The sequence below is a fragment of the Pyxicephalus adspersus genome, chromosome 10 (assembly GCF_032062135.1).
Source record: "Pyxicephalus adspersus chromosome 10, UCB_Pads_2.0, whole genome shotgun sequence".
Classification (NCBI taxonomy): Eukaryota; Metazoa; Chordata; class Amphibia; order Anura; family Pyxicephalidae; genus Pyxicephalus; species Pyxicephalus adspersus.
Genome location: NC_092867.1, coordinates 8,639,990 through 8,656,304, shown reverse-complemented (window position 1 = coordinate 8,656,304; position 16,315 = coordinate 8,639,990). Strand labels below are relative to the sequence as shown.

General features: G+C 39.7%; 1 protein-coding gene across 1 annotated transcript in view; it reads left to right on the top strand.

Moving 5' to 3' along the window:
- The window catches only part of LOC140339909 (prominin-1-A-like), a 63,641-nt gene that overhangs the window by 33,869 nt on the left and 13,457 nt on the right, over window positions 1-16,315 (top strand). Inside the window, exons 4-14 of the mRNA XM_072424823.1 lie at window positions 2,461-2,666; window positions 4,254-4,374; window positions 6,498-6,561; window positions 7,348-7,437; window positions 10,911-11,104; window positions 11,964-12,038; window positions 12,634-12,697; window positions 13,003-13,162; window positions 13,418-13,570; window positions 15,014-15,137; window positions 16,081-16,157. Of these exons, the coding sequence (XP_072280924.1) occupies window positions 2,461-2,666; window positions 4,254-4,374; window positions 6,498-6,561; window positions 7,348-7,437; window positions 10,911-11,104; window positions 11,964-12,038; window positions 12,634-12,697; window positions 13,003-13,162; window positions 13,418-13,570; window positions 15,014-15,137; window positions 16,081-16,157 (1,328 nt within the window). The remainder of the gene's footprint in view (window positions 1-2,460; window positions 2,667-4,253; window positions 4,375-6,497; window positions 6,562-7,347; window positions 7,438-10,910; window positions 11,105-11,963; window positions 12,039-12,633; window positions 12,698-13,002; window positions 13,163-13,417; window positions 13,571-15,013; window positions 15,138-16,080; window positions 16,158-16,315) is intronic.

Genomic DNA, 16,315 nt, shown 5'->3' with positions numbered 1-16,315 from the left:
TGCAGTTCAACTGAGTTGTTTTATTTAAAATTCATTGTGGTAATGTACAGAACCAAACTTAGAAAAAAGTTGTCTGTCCAAATATTTATGGACCTAACTGTATATAGCGGTCGTTCACTATTGGTCACCATAGTTCACCATTGACCATTTATGGATCCTTCAGGCCATTTATGGATCCTCCTACAAGCTCAACCATTTGTATCGGCCAATAAAACATCTGATGTGTGTACATAGCATGAAATCTCAGTGCTAGTAAAGCAGATTACCAGATTCAACAGTTTTATGCCATGCTAATCATTGAGGTGGTTTGATGGCAATGAGACTTCAGTACAGCTAGTAAACTGATCACCAGTCCTCAAACTTTATTGTTTACGTGTAAAGAAATAAAGTGAATCTTTAATCGTAGATTTTGGGTATATTTTAAAGTGTTGTCCAAAAACGCATTGAAGTAATAGGAAGGTAAAATTAGGGTGGATCTGGTAGATCTTAAATTGGAACTAAATCCTTGTTGGCAAGGTTGAGCTTCTGCCATAATCGGCAATCTGCTATTCTATTTGGCACACACCTTTTTTTGCACCATGCAGAAATAGTGAGTCCAGGATATTGTCACCGCTGTATCCATCGAAACCGCATATTTGCTACTGTCAACCTGTCGGTTGAGATCCTCTTTGGCCATTGGTTGACCACTTATGATATTAATTCTGTGCATGTTCCATTGTCCCCAGCATCTAGGACTATCCTTGGCATCACCGATAATAGAGCCGAACTCTACACTGCATGTTGCATGTGCAATAGTGCATGTTGCAATGCAAGCTAAAGAAACAAAAAAAATTAGGAGTCATGCAAAAGGGACTTTAGACGTCTTCTGTTCCAAAAACCTATTCGCCCTGGTGACTTTAGGTTAAAATGGGTCACTTTCAACTGAGTCCAATAGGATTTGAATACTACAGACAGGGGGCTGAAGAAAGGGATGTCATGTGTAAAACTTTGTGACTTGAGCCTATAGTCTGTAGTCTGTCTAATAACAACATTGAACATTGTATAGGTGTCTTGTTTAGGACTGCTCATATGGCGCCTGCCTGTATCCCATTCGGACATCAACGTTACTCATCAGTGACTTAGTAAAACCCTGTGGCCCCTGTTTTGTAGTCTCATCAGCCCTTGTGTTGCGTTAGAATAGAAAATGATCCTGGAAGGTTGGCCAACACATATTGTGCACTTTACAAGCAATTTATGGGTGGCTTCCATTGTCTCCAGGTGCAGCTACTTCCTTCTTTTCATCTGTGCCTGTCATTGTACTATTCTGTATTATACAAGCGCATTGTTTGAGCTGTAAACATGCAGATTTATGGTAGATAAGACATCCTGTCTGCACTGTACAGAGTTGATAGCACCTGGGAATTACCCCATACTATTTCACGTTCATTCCCTTCCTCCTCTGTGTATATAACTACTTACAGGAAACACTGGAAACCCATAAACTGGCCATGCATGAGGTGTCTTTCTCAAAAGTGGTTGAAACTGAGAAATAGCAGAAGCATCAAGCTCAAAAATTTGTAGTTTCGATCAGCTGCAAGGTTTAAAATTAACTCAATCCAACCTCTTGGAATTGGTTGAATTCTACAAAATAGCTGGGTTTTTTTTGGTTTTGAAAAAACAGAACCTGTACCTTAGATCGGATTCAGATCATCAATGGAACTATTGGGGGATTGGATTACTTGTTTATAGGCGACCCAGCTTCACTGATGAAAGTGTATCCTCTCAAGCCTTGAGGAACTTTAATAAATCAGGCCCAGAATATAACAGAAAGAGAAAATTACATATGCCTGGCATTACATGTGTTGCAGTATGATACCAGATATGAACTTTATTTGGTGCGTTGGTTGGCCCATTCAAATAAATTACACAACTTTCATCCAGAATTCATTCTAATTAGATTCTAAGGGGTTTAAGGGTATTTTTTTGGACATTTTAATCAAGTCAGCATATTTATAGTGGTGATGGATCACATTCATTTGCCATCAGAGGTGACAATAGTTTTCCACCAAGATGGCAGGAATAAATCTGCACCTCCTATCTTTCGGGTGGCTTTATTAATGACATCCTGGTGTTATGCCTATTATGAGGGGTTTGCATGCTTCTTGCTGGATTTTTCATTGTTTAATATTATGGAGAATGTGAATGGGGGACCTTGGACACACCAAGGTGGTTGGTAGCTCTGTGTCGACCAGAAAATACGAACACATCAAGGTATGGGCGTGCATGGCTGAAAATAAAGGTCCTTATCCCTGGATTAAATCTAAGTGTAGTCTGTAGTGAATGTTAATGTGATGACTGTAATGAATAGGGAGGGCATAAAACCCCGGCACTAGTTGGTATTAGGCATGGTTCTACTTTTATCCGCACATCAATCATATATTTTCATGATGTGAGGTCCTAAAGCTGCCCGGTCTTTTCCAGGCTCTGATGTATGAAATCGGCTATCTGGTGGCCCTCGCCATCGGTCTGCTCTTCATCATCCTGATGACGCTGGTGGGCTTGTTCTTCGCTTGCTGCCGCTGCTGTGGGAAATGTGGTGGGAAGATGTACCAGAAGCAAACCAAGAGAATGACCTGCAAGAGACGCTTCCTTTACTTCTTCCTGCTGATCATCACTCTCATCATCTTGTGAGTACTGACCTCCATTCCTTGCAAAATAAAATGTATAATTGCATACAAAGTTGACTTCATTGTTATCTTTTATATCAGCCTGGAATTCATGCTTAATTGTAATGAAGAATTTTATATTGACGTCCATGGTTTCCATTGCGTGCATTACCTATTGCTGCCATTGACAGTACAGATTCCTGAACGTACCAACAATTTCTAATCTGCAAATTGTATCCAAAACAGAGCTGTTATCACATTGTCTCTGTGGGTTTCTGGGCTATTATTAGAAGGAAAAACAACATATTCCATGTCTATGTCTCCAGGGCTGGGCCCTCTGTGGCCACACGCTCCTGTGTTCCTGGAAAGCCCAGTATGATCCTTAATGGCCGAGGAGGACAGGCTGCTTGTGAACAGGGTGCACCAAACTGTTGTTATCTAAAATTAAACCCCAATAATTTACAGACAAAATTAATCTTTTCTGATGCAGGACAAAACTGGTTCTCTTTAAAGTGAAACTATATTACTGCATGGTGGGTTGCACAGTATGCACAGCACATTATGCTACACGTTCCAAGTATGACCTCCTATGTCGTCCAATTCAATGGTCAGCCCTGGTCTGCCCACCATGTCCATGTTTAACTCTACACAATTTTCTGGGTTCACAGCTGACCTCTTAAGCCATTTAGTGACCATGAACTTTTGCACATGTCCATGGTCCCCAACATTTGTCTTCTGAATCTGTGTACATGGACTTGAGTAGACTTTGCAGTTCCACTGTCTCTTTCAGAGAAGGAGCAATATAAAGATGAGTATATGCTCATGGTGAGGGCAGCATTAGGGCAGAACAAAACTCCAATATGCCTGGGTAAGTTCTAAGGCATTGACATGGCTGAGGACTCCTCATGTTCCTCATACTGGGAAGAAGGAGGTATTTTGATTCTGGTAGCCAAATAGAGTGAGGGGAGTGAAGACAAGTATGTTATATGGTATAGTTTGTGGACACCTGACAATCACACCCCCCACCCCCAAGGTTTTGCCAACCTCCACTCTTTTAGAATGGTTTCCACTACAAATGTGAGGTCAAGTATTGATGTTCAGGAAGAAGACTTTTTGACAAGTGGCTGTCTAACTTATCTCAAAGGTGTTCAGTAGGGTAACGTCAAGGCTCTTTGTAGGCCACTCAAGTTACGTCATACCAGGCCCTTGAAACCATGACTTTATGGACCTGTACACAGGGGAGAACTCATGCTGGAACAGTGAATGATCTTCCTTGAGTTGTTTAAAAAAAGGTTAAATAGGCACAATTGTTTAAAAATGCCTTTGTATGCTGTAGTAACAGAACCCTCCATTGGAACCACTCAAACTGGTTTCATTCAATTATTTGGAGGGAACTTGTGGCCATTTTTTTTTACTCATCTTTTTGGCAATATGGTCCATGCTGCTGGAGATGATAAATTGGAACAATCCCAATTCTCTTTCCTGCAAGGACAAAACACATGCTTCTTTAACTGTCCCTAATTTATTTTCTCTCAACTTCTTTCTGTTCAGTTCTTCACCTTCGGACACCCATTGGACTTCATTGACTAATTTTCTCCTGTCCTGCAGGGCTGGCGACATTTGTGCATTTTATAGCAATAGCAAGACGAACAGTGCGGTAAATAACAGCTTTACCACCTTTAATAATACTCTGGATAACCTGAAGACCTACATCAATACAGTGCCACAGGTGAGGCCAAACCAACGTGTTGCATGGGTTCCTTGAGCAACCACAAGAGGCTTATCACAACTTCAGTTTAGGAAAATTTTTAGGAATTTTATTATTAAAATGTAAAGTTATACTTTATGTACTGTTCAGTATTTTGAAGGGGAAATATAGTAATATTAAGGTTAATATCTCTCATTATTTGCAACATAGCATGCATGGGTATAATAGAGGGTCCAATAGACTCAATTGTATATAGTGGTTTGCTTGTGTATTTCACATAATAGCAGTGTTGTGTTGCAGCTGGGCATTTATTCTCCTGTTTCTGTATATTAGATCTCATGGGAATAGCAGTTAGAGGCAACAATGCTCTAGATATCACATTGCACATGTACAGCTATGAGGCTGCAGGCACAGAAGTGCGTAGGTACCACCACATACCAAGTGTTTGATTTTTCAGAAGAGATTGTACACAATATTAGTTTGCTTAGGCACAGTTACCATTTTAACATGTTTCCTATACCATAGCAAATCTTCACTTTTGAGTTCAGTTTCTTAAGGTGTTGTATAACCCTTTCACCTAGTTTAGGATAGGGTAGTTAGTGGGTAAGAACCCCTTTCATGGATTTTGCTGTTTCTGCATAGGGAGGTTCACTTTTTCTATTTGTTCTTGTGAATATGTTCATTGGTAGTGAAAGTAGGGATGAATTTATAATGTTAAGTAGTCACTAGAATAGGACTAGAGGGAAAACCTTCCAATAGTAGAACTTCTGGTGACTTCTATCTAATAGGGGATTGTCTTAAGTTTTTGGATATTTGCCTTCAGTTCTGCCTCCAAGACGGAAAACGATAGAAAATCTCTCCGATAGGACACAAATAGTAACCACTATGTCTTAAAAATATCCCCTATTCATTACAACTATTAAAATTTGTCTTTAAATATTCTTTAAGTGCACAGAGCACCTGGTATTGTGTATTTTTCAAAGCTGTCTTCCAACACAAATGTCTTATTTATGGGACATTGTCTTATCTATAGCCGATACAAGAAACCATTCAATATAAAATACTATTTGTCCATATACAATATAAACTATAAAAATAATCTAATGCACACTGTACATCACAGCTTTAAGGTTCAGTCTAATATCTGTTGGTCAAGTTGACACATTTTGTGAACAATGGTCGCTTCTTCAAGTCTTCTTCAACTATCTTCATAGTGTATCGAAGATTGTGTAAATTGTTCAACAATTGTTTTACAATTGTCTAGTGTGCACTTGTAGTAATTAATTCTGTGCCCCCAACAGGTAGCTGATGGACCAAACAGAATAGCCAAAGGCATTGAATAGGCAAGCCAATGGAGCAGCTCAGCCTGTTGGACTTTTGGCGGGAAGCACATGGCCATCAGGCTGAGTCGGTCAATGTTATTTTTGAAGTTCATTTGACCATCTCCCACCCTTCTGGCATTCATGCTGTGTACTCTTCTGGGTTGTAAAGATCAAACTTTTTTTTTTTTTTACACCTACAAGAAAACTTTTCGAATAAGAGCCTCTTTGTACAGAGGGGAAGAGTTACTCACCAACGAACAGGAACCTCTTAGGTTATGCCATGAAAATGTTATAGTGCTATAAAGAAGCTGGCAGTCATCTAATATTACATAATAACGAAAAAAATTAGTTTATGGTGAACAAATCAACAAGGCCGGTCATTATCTGATATTGCAAAATGAGGAAATGAAGGGAGGAAATTCAACTTTTTTGTGTTTACCAACATCTCAAAGCCGAGCTGACTAAATATCAAAAAGTAAATAATTTGTAAGCGTTGAATACTGCAGTATAATCTGAAAATTGCTTTCTTGATTATGACAACGGTAGACCATGGTTGTGCAATGTGTTTATGCACGAATACACAGTTTCTGCCATGTGATATGGTGACAACATGGGGTCACAATCAGAAGCCGGGACTGAACATGAATCTTCATGATGGGATCACCAAATAAAAGTGAAAGGTCTACGTGCATAATTACCGTTTGTTTCAGCTCTGAATAGAGTAGTACAATACTTGTAATTAATCTTGTATATTCTGATGCTTGATATCCTTATTTACGGGATGAATATGGCCATATTTCAGCATCTTTTCTTTCTTTCCAGGACGTTGACATCATTGTTAATTCAAGCAGCGTACCCATAGACAAAGCCAACAACAGTGTAATTGGTAAGTGTGACATATAATTACGATATTTTCCCTTCGGTATTTCATGAAAAATAGGCAGCAACCCATGACAGCCAATCAGAAATGATCACATAAGTCCAACACCAATCAAAACTTTCTATTTATTAGGAATGTTTGGAACTTTTATCACACTTTATACAGCAATAACTGGCAAATGGAGTAGATTTTTTTCCTATTGCAGCTCACTAAGGATTATCGTAGCTCTGTTGCCCATAATATACCATTCAGGTGTGATGGGGGACCTTTTGAACCACCCAAAAACACATTGATAAGCTACTGTTTTTTAAATAAAATGTATGCAGGGCTAAAGATAGTCAGTGGGATGCAGAAAATTCTACTTTAACACAAATTAGATTATCAAATTTTATGCAAATCACACTGAGCTAAAAACTCTGCCAATATAGAGTTTGATTGGCTGATTTTCATAGTTAATGTAATTAGCATAGAAGTCAAATTCTCTGCATCTCATTGACTATATCTATCCAGGACACAATTTTTTTTTTAAAGCATTTTTATGCTGTTTATGCCTTTGTTTCAGGGGCGTCACCTCTTTCACGCATAACAGGATGTGAGTGAAATTCTCTCCACTTCCTGTCTATGTGACCGCTGATGGACAGAGCAGAAAGTGAATGAAAATTTTATACATTTCGACAATTTTTTTGTTTGGAGAGGAGAACCTTTACAACCCCTGTAGAGATTTTATAGTATTTAGATTAGTGTCCTAATTGTGTCTTGTGGTACATTTTTAGCTTTTTATTTTCTTTGCAGGTATCGGTCCAATTCTTGGCGGAAGGATAAAACGCAGCATAGAGCTACAAGCCAATGTAACGTTGGATACCGTTCAAAATATGGTGAATGGTGAGATCTTTCGTTTTTTTGTTATGCTTGAAAATTCATCCAGGTTATGTGAAGGGGTGGAAAGATTGGTGAGATGTCGAGAGAAGTCGTATTGCATTTTTTAAAAGTAATCCAATAAGAGTGCAATCACCATATGGAAAATTACACAACAAAATCCCAGCAGTCTCCCTTGTCCTATATACATCTGATGAACAGCAACCTGATCCGGGAGCAACAATCGTTACAAGGTCATCGCCTTAGCTATACTCCCAGCCAATGGGGACACACAGTATTGCACATGTGCAGCCTACTCCACATAGGTTCTGATGGAAAAACTATCTATATTAAGCTTGCAGAGAGACAGATTTCTATTGCAATGGTGCATGCTCAGAACCATAATGTCCCTTTTTCTTTTTTCCTAATTGTAAGGCTTGGGTTGGAGCTTATATGTAAATGCTATTGGTTAGGCTAAGAACCTTTCTTTAAGAGTGACTTGTTATAATACAAAGTCAACAGTTTTGTATCATAAAAAAAAACTTTTGATTTGAAATCTATCCTTGAACTCCAATCCAGTGATTTATAATTATATATCGATATTTTGCCATCAGTCTTCTGCAAAGGAAGCATTTCATCACTGCAACATTGTAACTTGAAAATAAGTCGCCCAATAAAAAAAGAGAGAGGAAGGATACAAAATTAATTCATAATAAAGTAGTTTTATTACTTTTAATATTTTGTGCACACACACCAATTGAAGAACCAATAAACCTAACTGAAAACTAAAGCACCCAAAGCAAACCCATGTTAAATCAGAGAGGAAAAAACTTTTCAGGTAGTGTCCTGTCTGGGATGAGGACCTAGAACCCAGGCAGGATAGCCCCTTGAGCCAATTGTGCCGCCCCGAGAGGAAGGATAAGGTTAAAATACTTCTTGATAAGAAGACACGGATGTTTGCATGAATACGTACATTGTTCCAGTGCCAAATGCACACTAATGTACTATGCTAGGCTGATAGCTACTAAAAACTATAGAAGGTATCCACAGGGCAAACTGCTTATTCATTGCTGGCTCCTTTATCTGTCTCTCAGCCAGGGCACATTGTAAAACGCTGGTTTTAGTAACAGGAAATAACTCAGAATGCAGTCATGTGTATAGAGGTGTAATCATTACTAATCCAAGAATGAAAACACAGCCGGGTGCAGCTATCCAACACACCTCCTTCCCTGGTGAACTTGGCACAGACGTATGAAATTGTGTAACATGGAAATAAACTTCTCTAGAATTTAATGTGGCTTTCCATAAACTCCAACACATAATGGAAAATAAAGCTTTATCTGTTGCAAAGTTGTAGTGAGGATCAGCCATGATATCACAACTTTAAAGGGATTGTGTCAGGCGCAAAATATGAATATGGTAACTTAAATAGTGGTGGTGGTATTATCCTCACCTCTCCAGTGGTTGGTGTCTTCTACCTGCAAATTACAGGTAGTCCCCGGGTTACATACGAGATACAGGGACTGTAGGTTTGTTCTTAAATTGAATTTGTATGTAAGTTGGAACAGGTACATTATTTTTAAAAAATGCAATTTGGACTGATGTTTGTTTCAGCATATTAGGCAGCATGGTGTCAGTTTTTGTAAAAAAAATCCTCACTGTGAATTGCACAAACAAAGCAATAAAAAAACTTTATGGAGCCCATACATTCATTAACTTTTGGAGCAAGCTGTGCTTTGATATGCAAAAAGAAACAACTGCAGAATTGGTCAATAAATAGTTACAAGAGGTTGCAGAACAGCTCAGCCCTTAAGATCACTCACAACCTCAGCTGTGTTTACCAAAAGACTTCTTCTGCAAGCCATGCAAACCGCCACTCCTTCCATCAAGCCTCTGTCCTGCACACGAGCGAGCAGGGAAGCCCTGTTAATATCTAGGAGGCGTCTGTATGTCCTTAAATCAGGGACTACCTGTTCATTCCACACTTCTGGGAAAGTCACATCTCCGTCCCTAAGAGATTGTAGTGCCTTCTCAGTAACATGATGGGATGCACGGGCCATCAGAGAGCTAAGTATGCCATATCTCCAGGAATGGCTTCTAGGCATTTCTTTGGGTTGTCACTTTAATGGAAGTCTCCACCAAAAGTTCAAGGAGGCTGCCATTGATGACCTCCGCTTCTTAAATTGCTGATCACCTGGCTGGCATGCTGATCCATTTGCTTTATTATTTTGCATGCCAATAAGCAAGAAGGCATTTCTAGATCCTTTCTGTGACTTTACTCTGACTTTCTCTTTTCTCTACTTGTAGCATTGAGTTCAGTGACAGCTAGGAACCTCATATGGAATGAAGGTGGCCAACAAAGTAGAAGCTTCCCTTAAAATTGATCTCTGGGCCAAACATTATTAATTTCACCCCTACACTCCCTTCCTAACCTTTCTAGCAAATTGCCAAATGCCCTTTTTCACCTAAAGCCACTGTCACATGAAATTCCAGCCCTATATATTCTTTCCTTCATCATGTGCATTCGGCTGAATCCTCCTTTGGGTGTCATTGTTGCAACCTGATTGACATGGGCACTTCCTATTGGCTGTGCTCCATTCAGGTTCTGTTACAATGGAATGGAGAAGTGAAATTAGTGCAAGGGTATCGTATCGTAGGGGTTGGTTGGGTGGCACAAATGGCACTGTCAAGGGACATGGATGGCAAAATGAGGTAAGTATTTCTTGCTAACAAGGTAAAGGGCCTTATAAAGTATGTAGGATAAATTAGAGGGTGAGGGTCGTTTTTTACCATTAAAACCAATTATGCACCTTATAAATGCCGACTCATTTGTAAGGGAAGCCGGTGAAATAGGAACGTGGCTGTGCTGCTGGGCTGTATGCTCATATAACTGTTTGAGGACTCGCATATAACCAATTGTTGCTATTTATATTGAAAATCAAAAGAGGCTATGCATAATTAGCTAAACGGGATTTAAATATAATTTTGCTGCCACGACCACCTTCTTCCTTGCAACAATTTTAAACAAGAGGGCTGCTGAAAGTACAAACATCAGATTTTTCCTCTCCTTCCTTCTGAAGAAGCATATTTTTTCAGCGAAACGTGTTGAGAAGTAACTCAGAATCTAATCCCTTTGGGGGTATTCTGTAGGGAAAAGGTATTATATACACCCATGATTTTATGTATTTGAAATGATTTTTTGTTTTAATGTTTAATATTATTAAAATTTTGGTATTTTTGTAATTATTGTTGATGGTATTGGCTTAAAAAGTCTTTCATCGCATATTTTTTTCTATGAATGTGAGGGATGTGACCCGTTTAGGATAAAGAATTGTATATAGGTGGATGTCTTCTTAAACACCTTTTAAATGCAACAGAAGAACAGCATCCTATCCTAAATCTGAACTCTCCAGGTAGTGGAGTAGGCTATTACCAGGTTGTAGTCAAGCATTTAATGATGTATTAATTAATGATTACCATTACTTTGTGTTTCCCCATAGTACTGAATGACACAGCCAAGGCCTTGGTGAATGTGAATGACACCTTCAACACCTTGAATGATCTGCAGAGCCAACTAGTGAAGAATCTCACCGACGTGCAGACTGCAATCATAAAAACATTGACTGATTGTGGCAGTCCATGTAGTGGTGCCCCGTCCCCCAACGACCTTGTTATAGATGCCAATTTTAACGCGGTAATATTTTACATTTCCCTCTTCAATTTTTTTTTATATCCGTTTTATTAGGTCATTTAACTTTTTTAGAAGTATTTCACAACCAGGGTTCCTCCAGAGGTTCCTTGTGCAATGAGCATTTTGTGCTTCTTGGGGACAGTTTAAGCGACACCAGTGAACTTTTTGGTTACCTGAAAGAGTGACAATATTCCTAATGGCCAGCAATGTAAGAGACATTCTTCCTACTGACCACCACACTAATATACTCAACTGTGAATATAGTAGAAAGTCGTTGTGGTATAATGATGTTGACTGCCATTTCTAAGCTCTGCTGGAGAATGCCGGGTGCCTTCACGTATGCAGCTAGTGAAGCCCTGATCTGCATACCTTTCGCAGGCCAGGTACTCAAAAACAACCCTGTTAAGGAAAGGGGAATAATATGATGACCAGATTGCTAGCATTGTCCAAAGGAGGGCATCAAATGCAGCCTTGGCCAGTGGATCTGCATGCGGATAAGTTTCTTGGATCTATCTCCACTTTTTCCAAGAACATGCATGAGTAATCTCAGTCTTGGTATTATATCGTCTTGTGATGGACCTTGGGCATCTCCATGCTTTCTACATCATGGGGCAGTCAAGGAGGACCCTGTCCACATTGTGGAAACCCATCTTACTAAGGCACAAGCTCCTTACCATTTCTAAATTTTTGAATGAGCTGGTTGCATTTCATCAATGACAAGTATTCCTACATGTTCCCCTGAAGAAGTTATCCTTTATTCAGAAAACGTGTTGGGAACTTGGGCAACACTGTTTCTGGTCACTTTATCATGAATAACCCCAATTAAATAAAAATTAAACGTCCCCTGTTTGTTTTATTTCAGATTCCAGACTTCTCCAGCCAGCTGAAAACTATTAATGAGTTCCTAAACTCTGGCATTGATGGCACGATCAGTGACGTAAGTTGTTTAAATTATTGTCTTGCTCCTTAATTGTGCCTTGTGTTCTAGGTTAGCCCTAATCTTTCTTGATTTTTCTGACCTTTTTTAGTTAATGGCATGTAGTAGGTACCAAGACCACCATTTTGAATTTCATTAATGGCCCATAAATATTTGCAAGTTAATTCTTTGTGGTCTCCAGATCAAAACAGGAGATAATATAGGATCTATGAGTGGAAACCCTCTGGAAGTTCAATAAAACATACTTGTTCATTCTAGTCCTCCTCGTCATGGTTTATGTGATCTTCTCTAAATCCAGTTTGGAGGTGAAGTTGCCAGCAGAAATGTAGCAAGTTGCTTGAGAACCAACCTTGGCAACCTTTTTTCCACAAATGGCTAAAAATTTTTGGCAATTCCAATGAGATCACAATGGCAGTGGATGAAATTTAGCTGAATGGTGACACCATCTTTGGGAGTTTTGCACAATTGTCGGCTCGTAGCTGGATCTTGACCAGAGCTACCGTGGGCAATTGCTGGGCCATTGTTAGGAAATAGGCACTGATGGGCTTATGGATGGATGTCTGTGCTAACTTAGGATGCTGTTTACTTTTTTCAGGCTCGACAGGTCTTAAATGATATTCCCCAGGCGGTGACCAATCAAAGCAAAAGCTCGGTACAAAGTAAGTTATCTCCTCCATTTGTTCAGATAATGTATTTGTTCTCATTTAAACTCCATAGCAAGACTGGGTAATCTCGCCTAGGATTAAGGTCTCATTCAGACTTTAGATTGGGCTTTCCCAACATATTAACCCCAGTGGAACCCTATAAATTATTTACAGGTCTCAGGGAACCCCTGCTAAAACCAGTAAGTTGGGTCCCAATGGGATAAATCCCTAATAAACCAGTGGTGAGCTGAAAGAATGTTCCATTTTATCCTGGATCACCATAAAGTTCCTTTTTTTATTCTTCCTTTTGACATTTTTAGGTGTACAGAATCAGCTGAAGAATATAAAACAGAAAATAACCGATGCCCGGAGCAACATCCCGATCGTGGATAAGTTAGATTCCGTCAATTCTTACTTTAACATCATAGCTAATGAATTTCAGAAATACAAGCCAGAGGTTGAGAAGTATGAATATTACAGGTGAGCTACAGGACTTGGCTGGACACAACCTGGGGCTGTTCTTGTATTGTACACCAAACATATTATTATAAAACAGGCAAAAGGTGTAAAAGAAGAAATGTTCACAATTGCCATACAAAGCTTTATAGTTCAGTAAAATTCCTTTATATCTGCCTGGAGTTCAGTTTTATTATGTGAAAACAGAAAATAATATAAAGGGTTTCAGTGAAAATAGGTTGCTGAATTTAACCTTTGCCCGGTCTGTGCCCTTTCTAGGTGGATAGTTGGCATCTGTCTTTCCTGCATCATTCTCCTTGTGGTTGTGTGTAACCTGTTTGGCCTCTTGCTTGGCCCATGGGGTCACAAATCCAACGTGGACCCCACAGATCGAAGCTGCGCGTCAAACTCTGGAGGAGATTTCTTGATGGCGTAAGTGAAAGATAAGAAGTGCTCAATGCCAGGTCTGCAGTTTATGTTGGTGGAAGCCCAAAAATGGAGGGGGAGTTATGTTGGATCTCTACTCACGTTAAACTGCACATGTTTATACTATACACATGTACTGTTGTCACCAGAACTAGTGTTCTTATTGGAAGTTTCTGCCTTTGATATACTTTTATGTCTCCAGCTGCCAAAATATATTTGTTGTGGTAGATACTGGAGAATTGAACCGTGGAAAGTCATCCCTACCTCGTTATTGGACTCTGTTTGGGACATCTTTGATTGTGTTCCTAAAGGTGCGTACACACTTCCAATTTTTATCGTTCCAATCGAACGACGAACGATCGATTGGGCAAAAAATTGTTCGTAAAAAAGTAACCAACGACGCAGACGAACGAGGAAAGTCGCTGGAAACGAACGACCGGACCGGCGGATCGGATTGGACGACGATCGTTGAACATCGTTCGTGTGTACGGTCGTTCGTTGATCGTCCATGGGCTGAGCATGCGTAATGAACGAACGTTCGTTCACTTTCCTGTCGTGCACATAGTTCCTCTATCGCTCAAACGATCGTATCTATTGTGTGTACAATATCTACGAACGATCGTGTCGTTATCTCTATGTGCAGGATCGGTGCTATACGATCGTTCGTATATATCGTGCAGGATCGTTCGTCGTTCGTTTTCCAACGATAATAATTGGAAGTGTGTACGTAGCTTTAGTCTGAACACCAGCTGTGCCCAATTCGTAGCGTCTTCTAGTATCCCTGTGCTGAGTTCTCAGGTTTGACCACCTGCTGCGCCCATTATATGGAGGTTCTTACTATCTCTTTGCTGAGTTCCTGGGTTTCTTTACCTGCTGTGCCTGTATTAAGGGGCTCTCACTAATCCTTGCTGAGTTCCTGGCCCTGTACACCTGCTGTGCCTTTTATGAGGGTCTCTAATCATCCCTCTTCTGAGTTCCTTAGTCTGTTCCCCTGCTGTGCCCATTTTAAAGGGCTCTGACCATCCCTAAAGCTGAGTTTCTGTATTTGCTCACCTCCTGTGCCCATTATGACAAATTGCTGCCATCCCCGTACTGACTTCCTTAATCTGAACACCTACTGTGTCGATAAGGACCACTTGTATTTAGTTCCTTGGTCTGCAAACTTTTGAGGGGTTCCCACTCTCACTGGAGGATTTGTATTAATTTTATTCCCTAGTCAATGTAACCAGGAAGCCCAGAACACACAAAAATGAGCAGAGACACCTAAAACATAAAAATGGTCTGAAAGAGAGCTGGGAATTATGGCAGAAGGTCTTCTCCATGGAGTACCAGGAGATCTACGTGTAAATCAGTCCAGCAAACTCCACCAATAACTTTTACTTTTGGCTATACTGCTCCTGTCCTGTATCTGTTTCCTAATATGTGAACCAATTGGTGTTGTTCTTGCAGAGGTGCTGGATTGAGCTTCATCTTTGCCTGGCTGCTGATGCTGATCACGGCAATCCTGTTTGCCGTTGGAGGAAATGCCTACACATCGTTCTGCAAGCCATGGGGGAACCAACAACTTTACCAGGTAATTGCAATGCTACACAAGTTTCCTATAAAGCAGAAACAATAGATTGCCCAAAAATGTTGAATTATGGACTAAAAATTTACTTATAAATGCCCAAAAGGCTAAGGGTGAGTGAACAGAAGAGTTTTTAGAGACCATGACTTTAAAGTGAACCTTCCTGTGCAAAGGAAGATCTTCTCTTCTGTCAACCATCAACTACCTCCAACTCAAATGGTTTGAAAAAGATCAGAGTTCATTCCTACAATCCCCAACCAAACCCCATTACCCTCTGAATATTTTGACATGTCCTCCAACATTCCCTGGTGGGAATAAATTACTGCCATTGAAACAAATGGACCTGGATTCCCACAGGAAAATGTTTTAGGGAACTTCCTATTTTATAAATAGAGCCCATTGTGTACAAATGGCTTGTTTAGGTTGTGATGGGGAACCAAAAAGTTGGATCTTTACTTTGACCTGGAAAGTCTCCTGGTGGTTTCTGTCATTTGTTAAGCATGAATTTACCTTTATTAGAGTCCTGAGGATTATGAAGGTTTTTTTAATGGTTTGGACTTTTGAGGTAGAGAAAGATTGACATTCCTATAATTTCCCTATTTCTGTTTTGGCTCTGTTGGAAAGATTTTTTATCATTTCCCATTCCAGCATGCAGTGAGAAGTTCTAGCTCTCCCACCTGTTCAAATCTAATTTTAAAGTTCGGGCTGGATTTGGCCTTTCAGAAGTGAACCTGACAACCAACATGCCAAAAAAGTCTTCTAGACAATCATTTATACTCTTTCAGGTTTACATTAAGAGACCTTGAAGGACACTTCTGTCAAAATATTTTTATTTCCATCTTTATCCTTTTAGCGGGACATTTCTCCTCATGGTTCGAGTCATCTAATTTGCTTCAAATTTGAGAGTTGTAAAACTTTTCCAATGAATCTGTATTGTTTATCTTTACAGGTTGTGGATGATAATGTGAACGTCAGCAAGCTGATCAACCTAAACGGAGTTAATCTGAATATTACTAACGTATACAGGTAGGCAATGATTTGTAACTATGGTGCATGTGACATTTCAATCTCACAAACAACTGCATAACTGTGGATCCATTCTGAAATGGATGCAAATAAAAAAATGTTTAGCTGATCACTGTTGGTCTTATGAGCAGGGTCAGACCAGGGACCTAGGCCTTCCA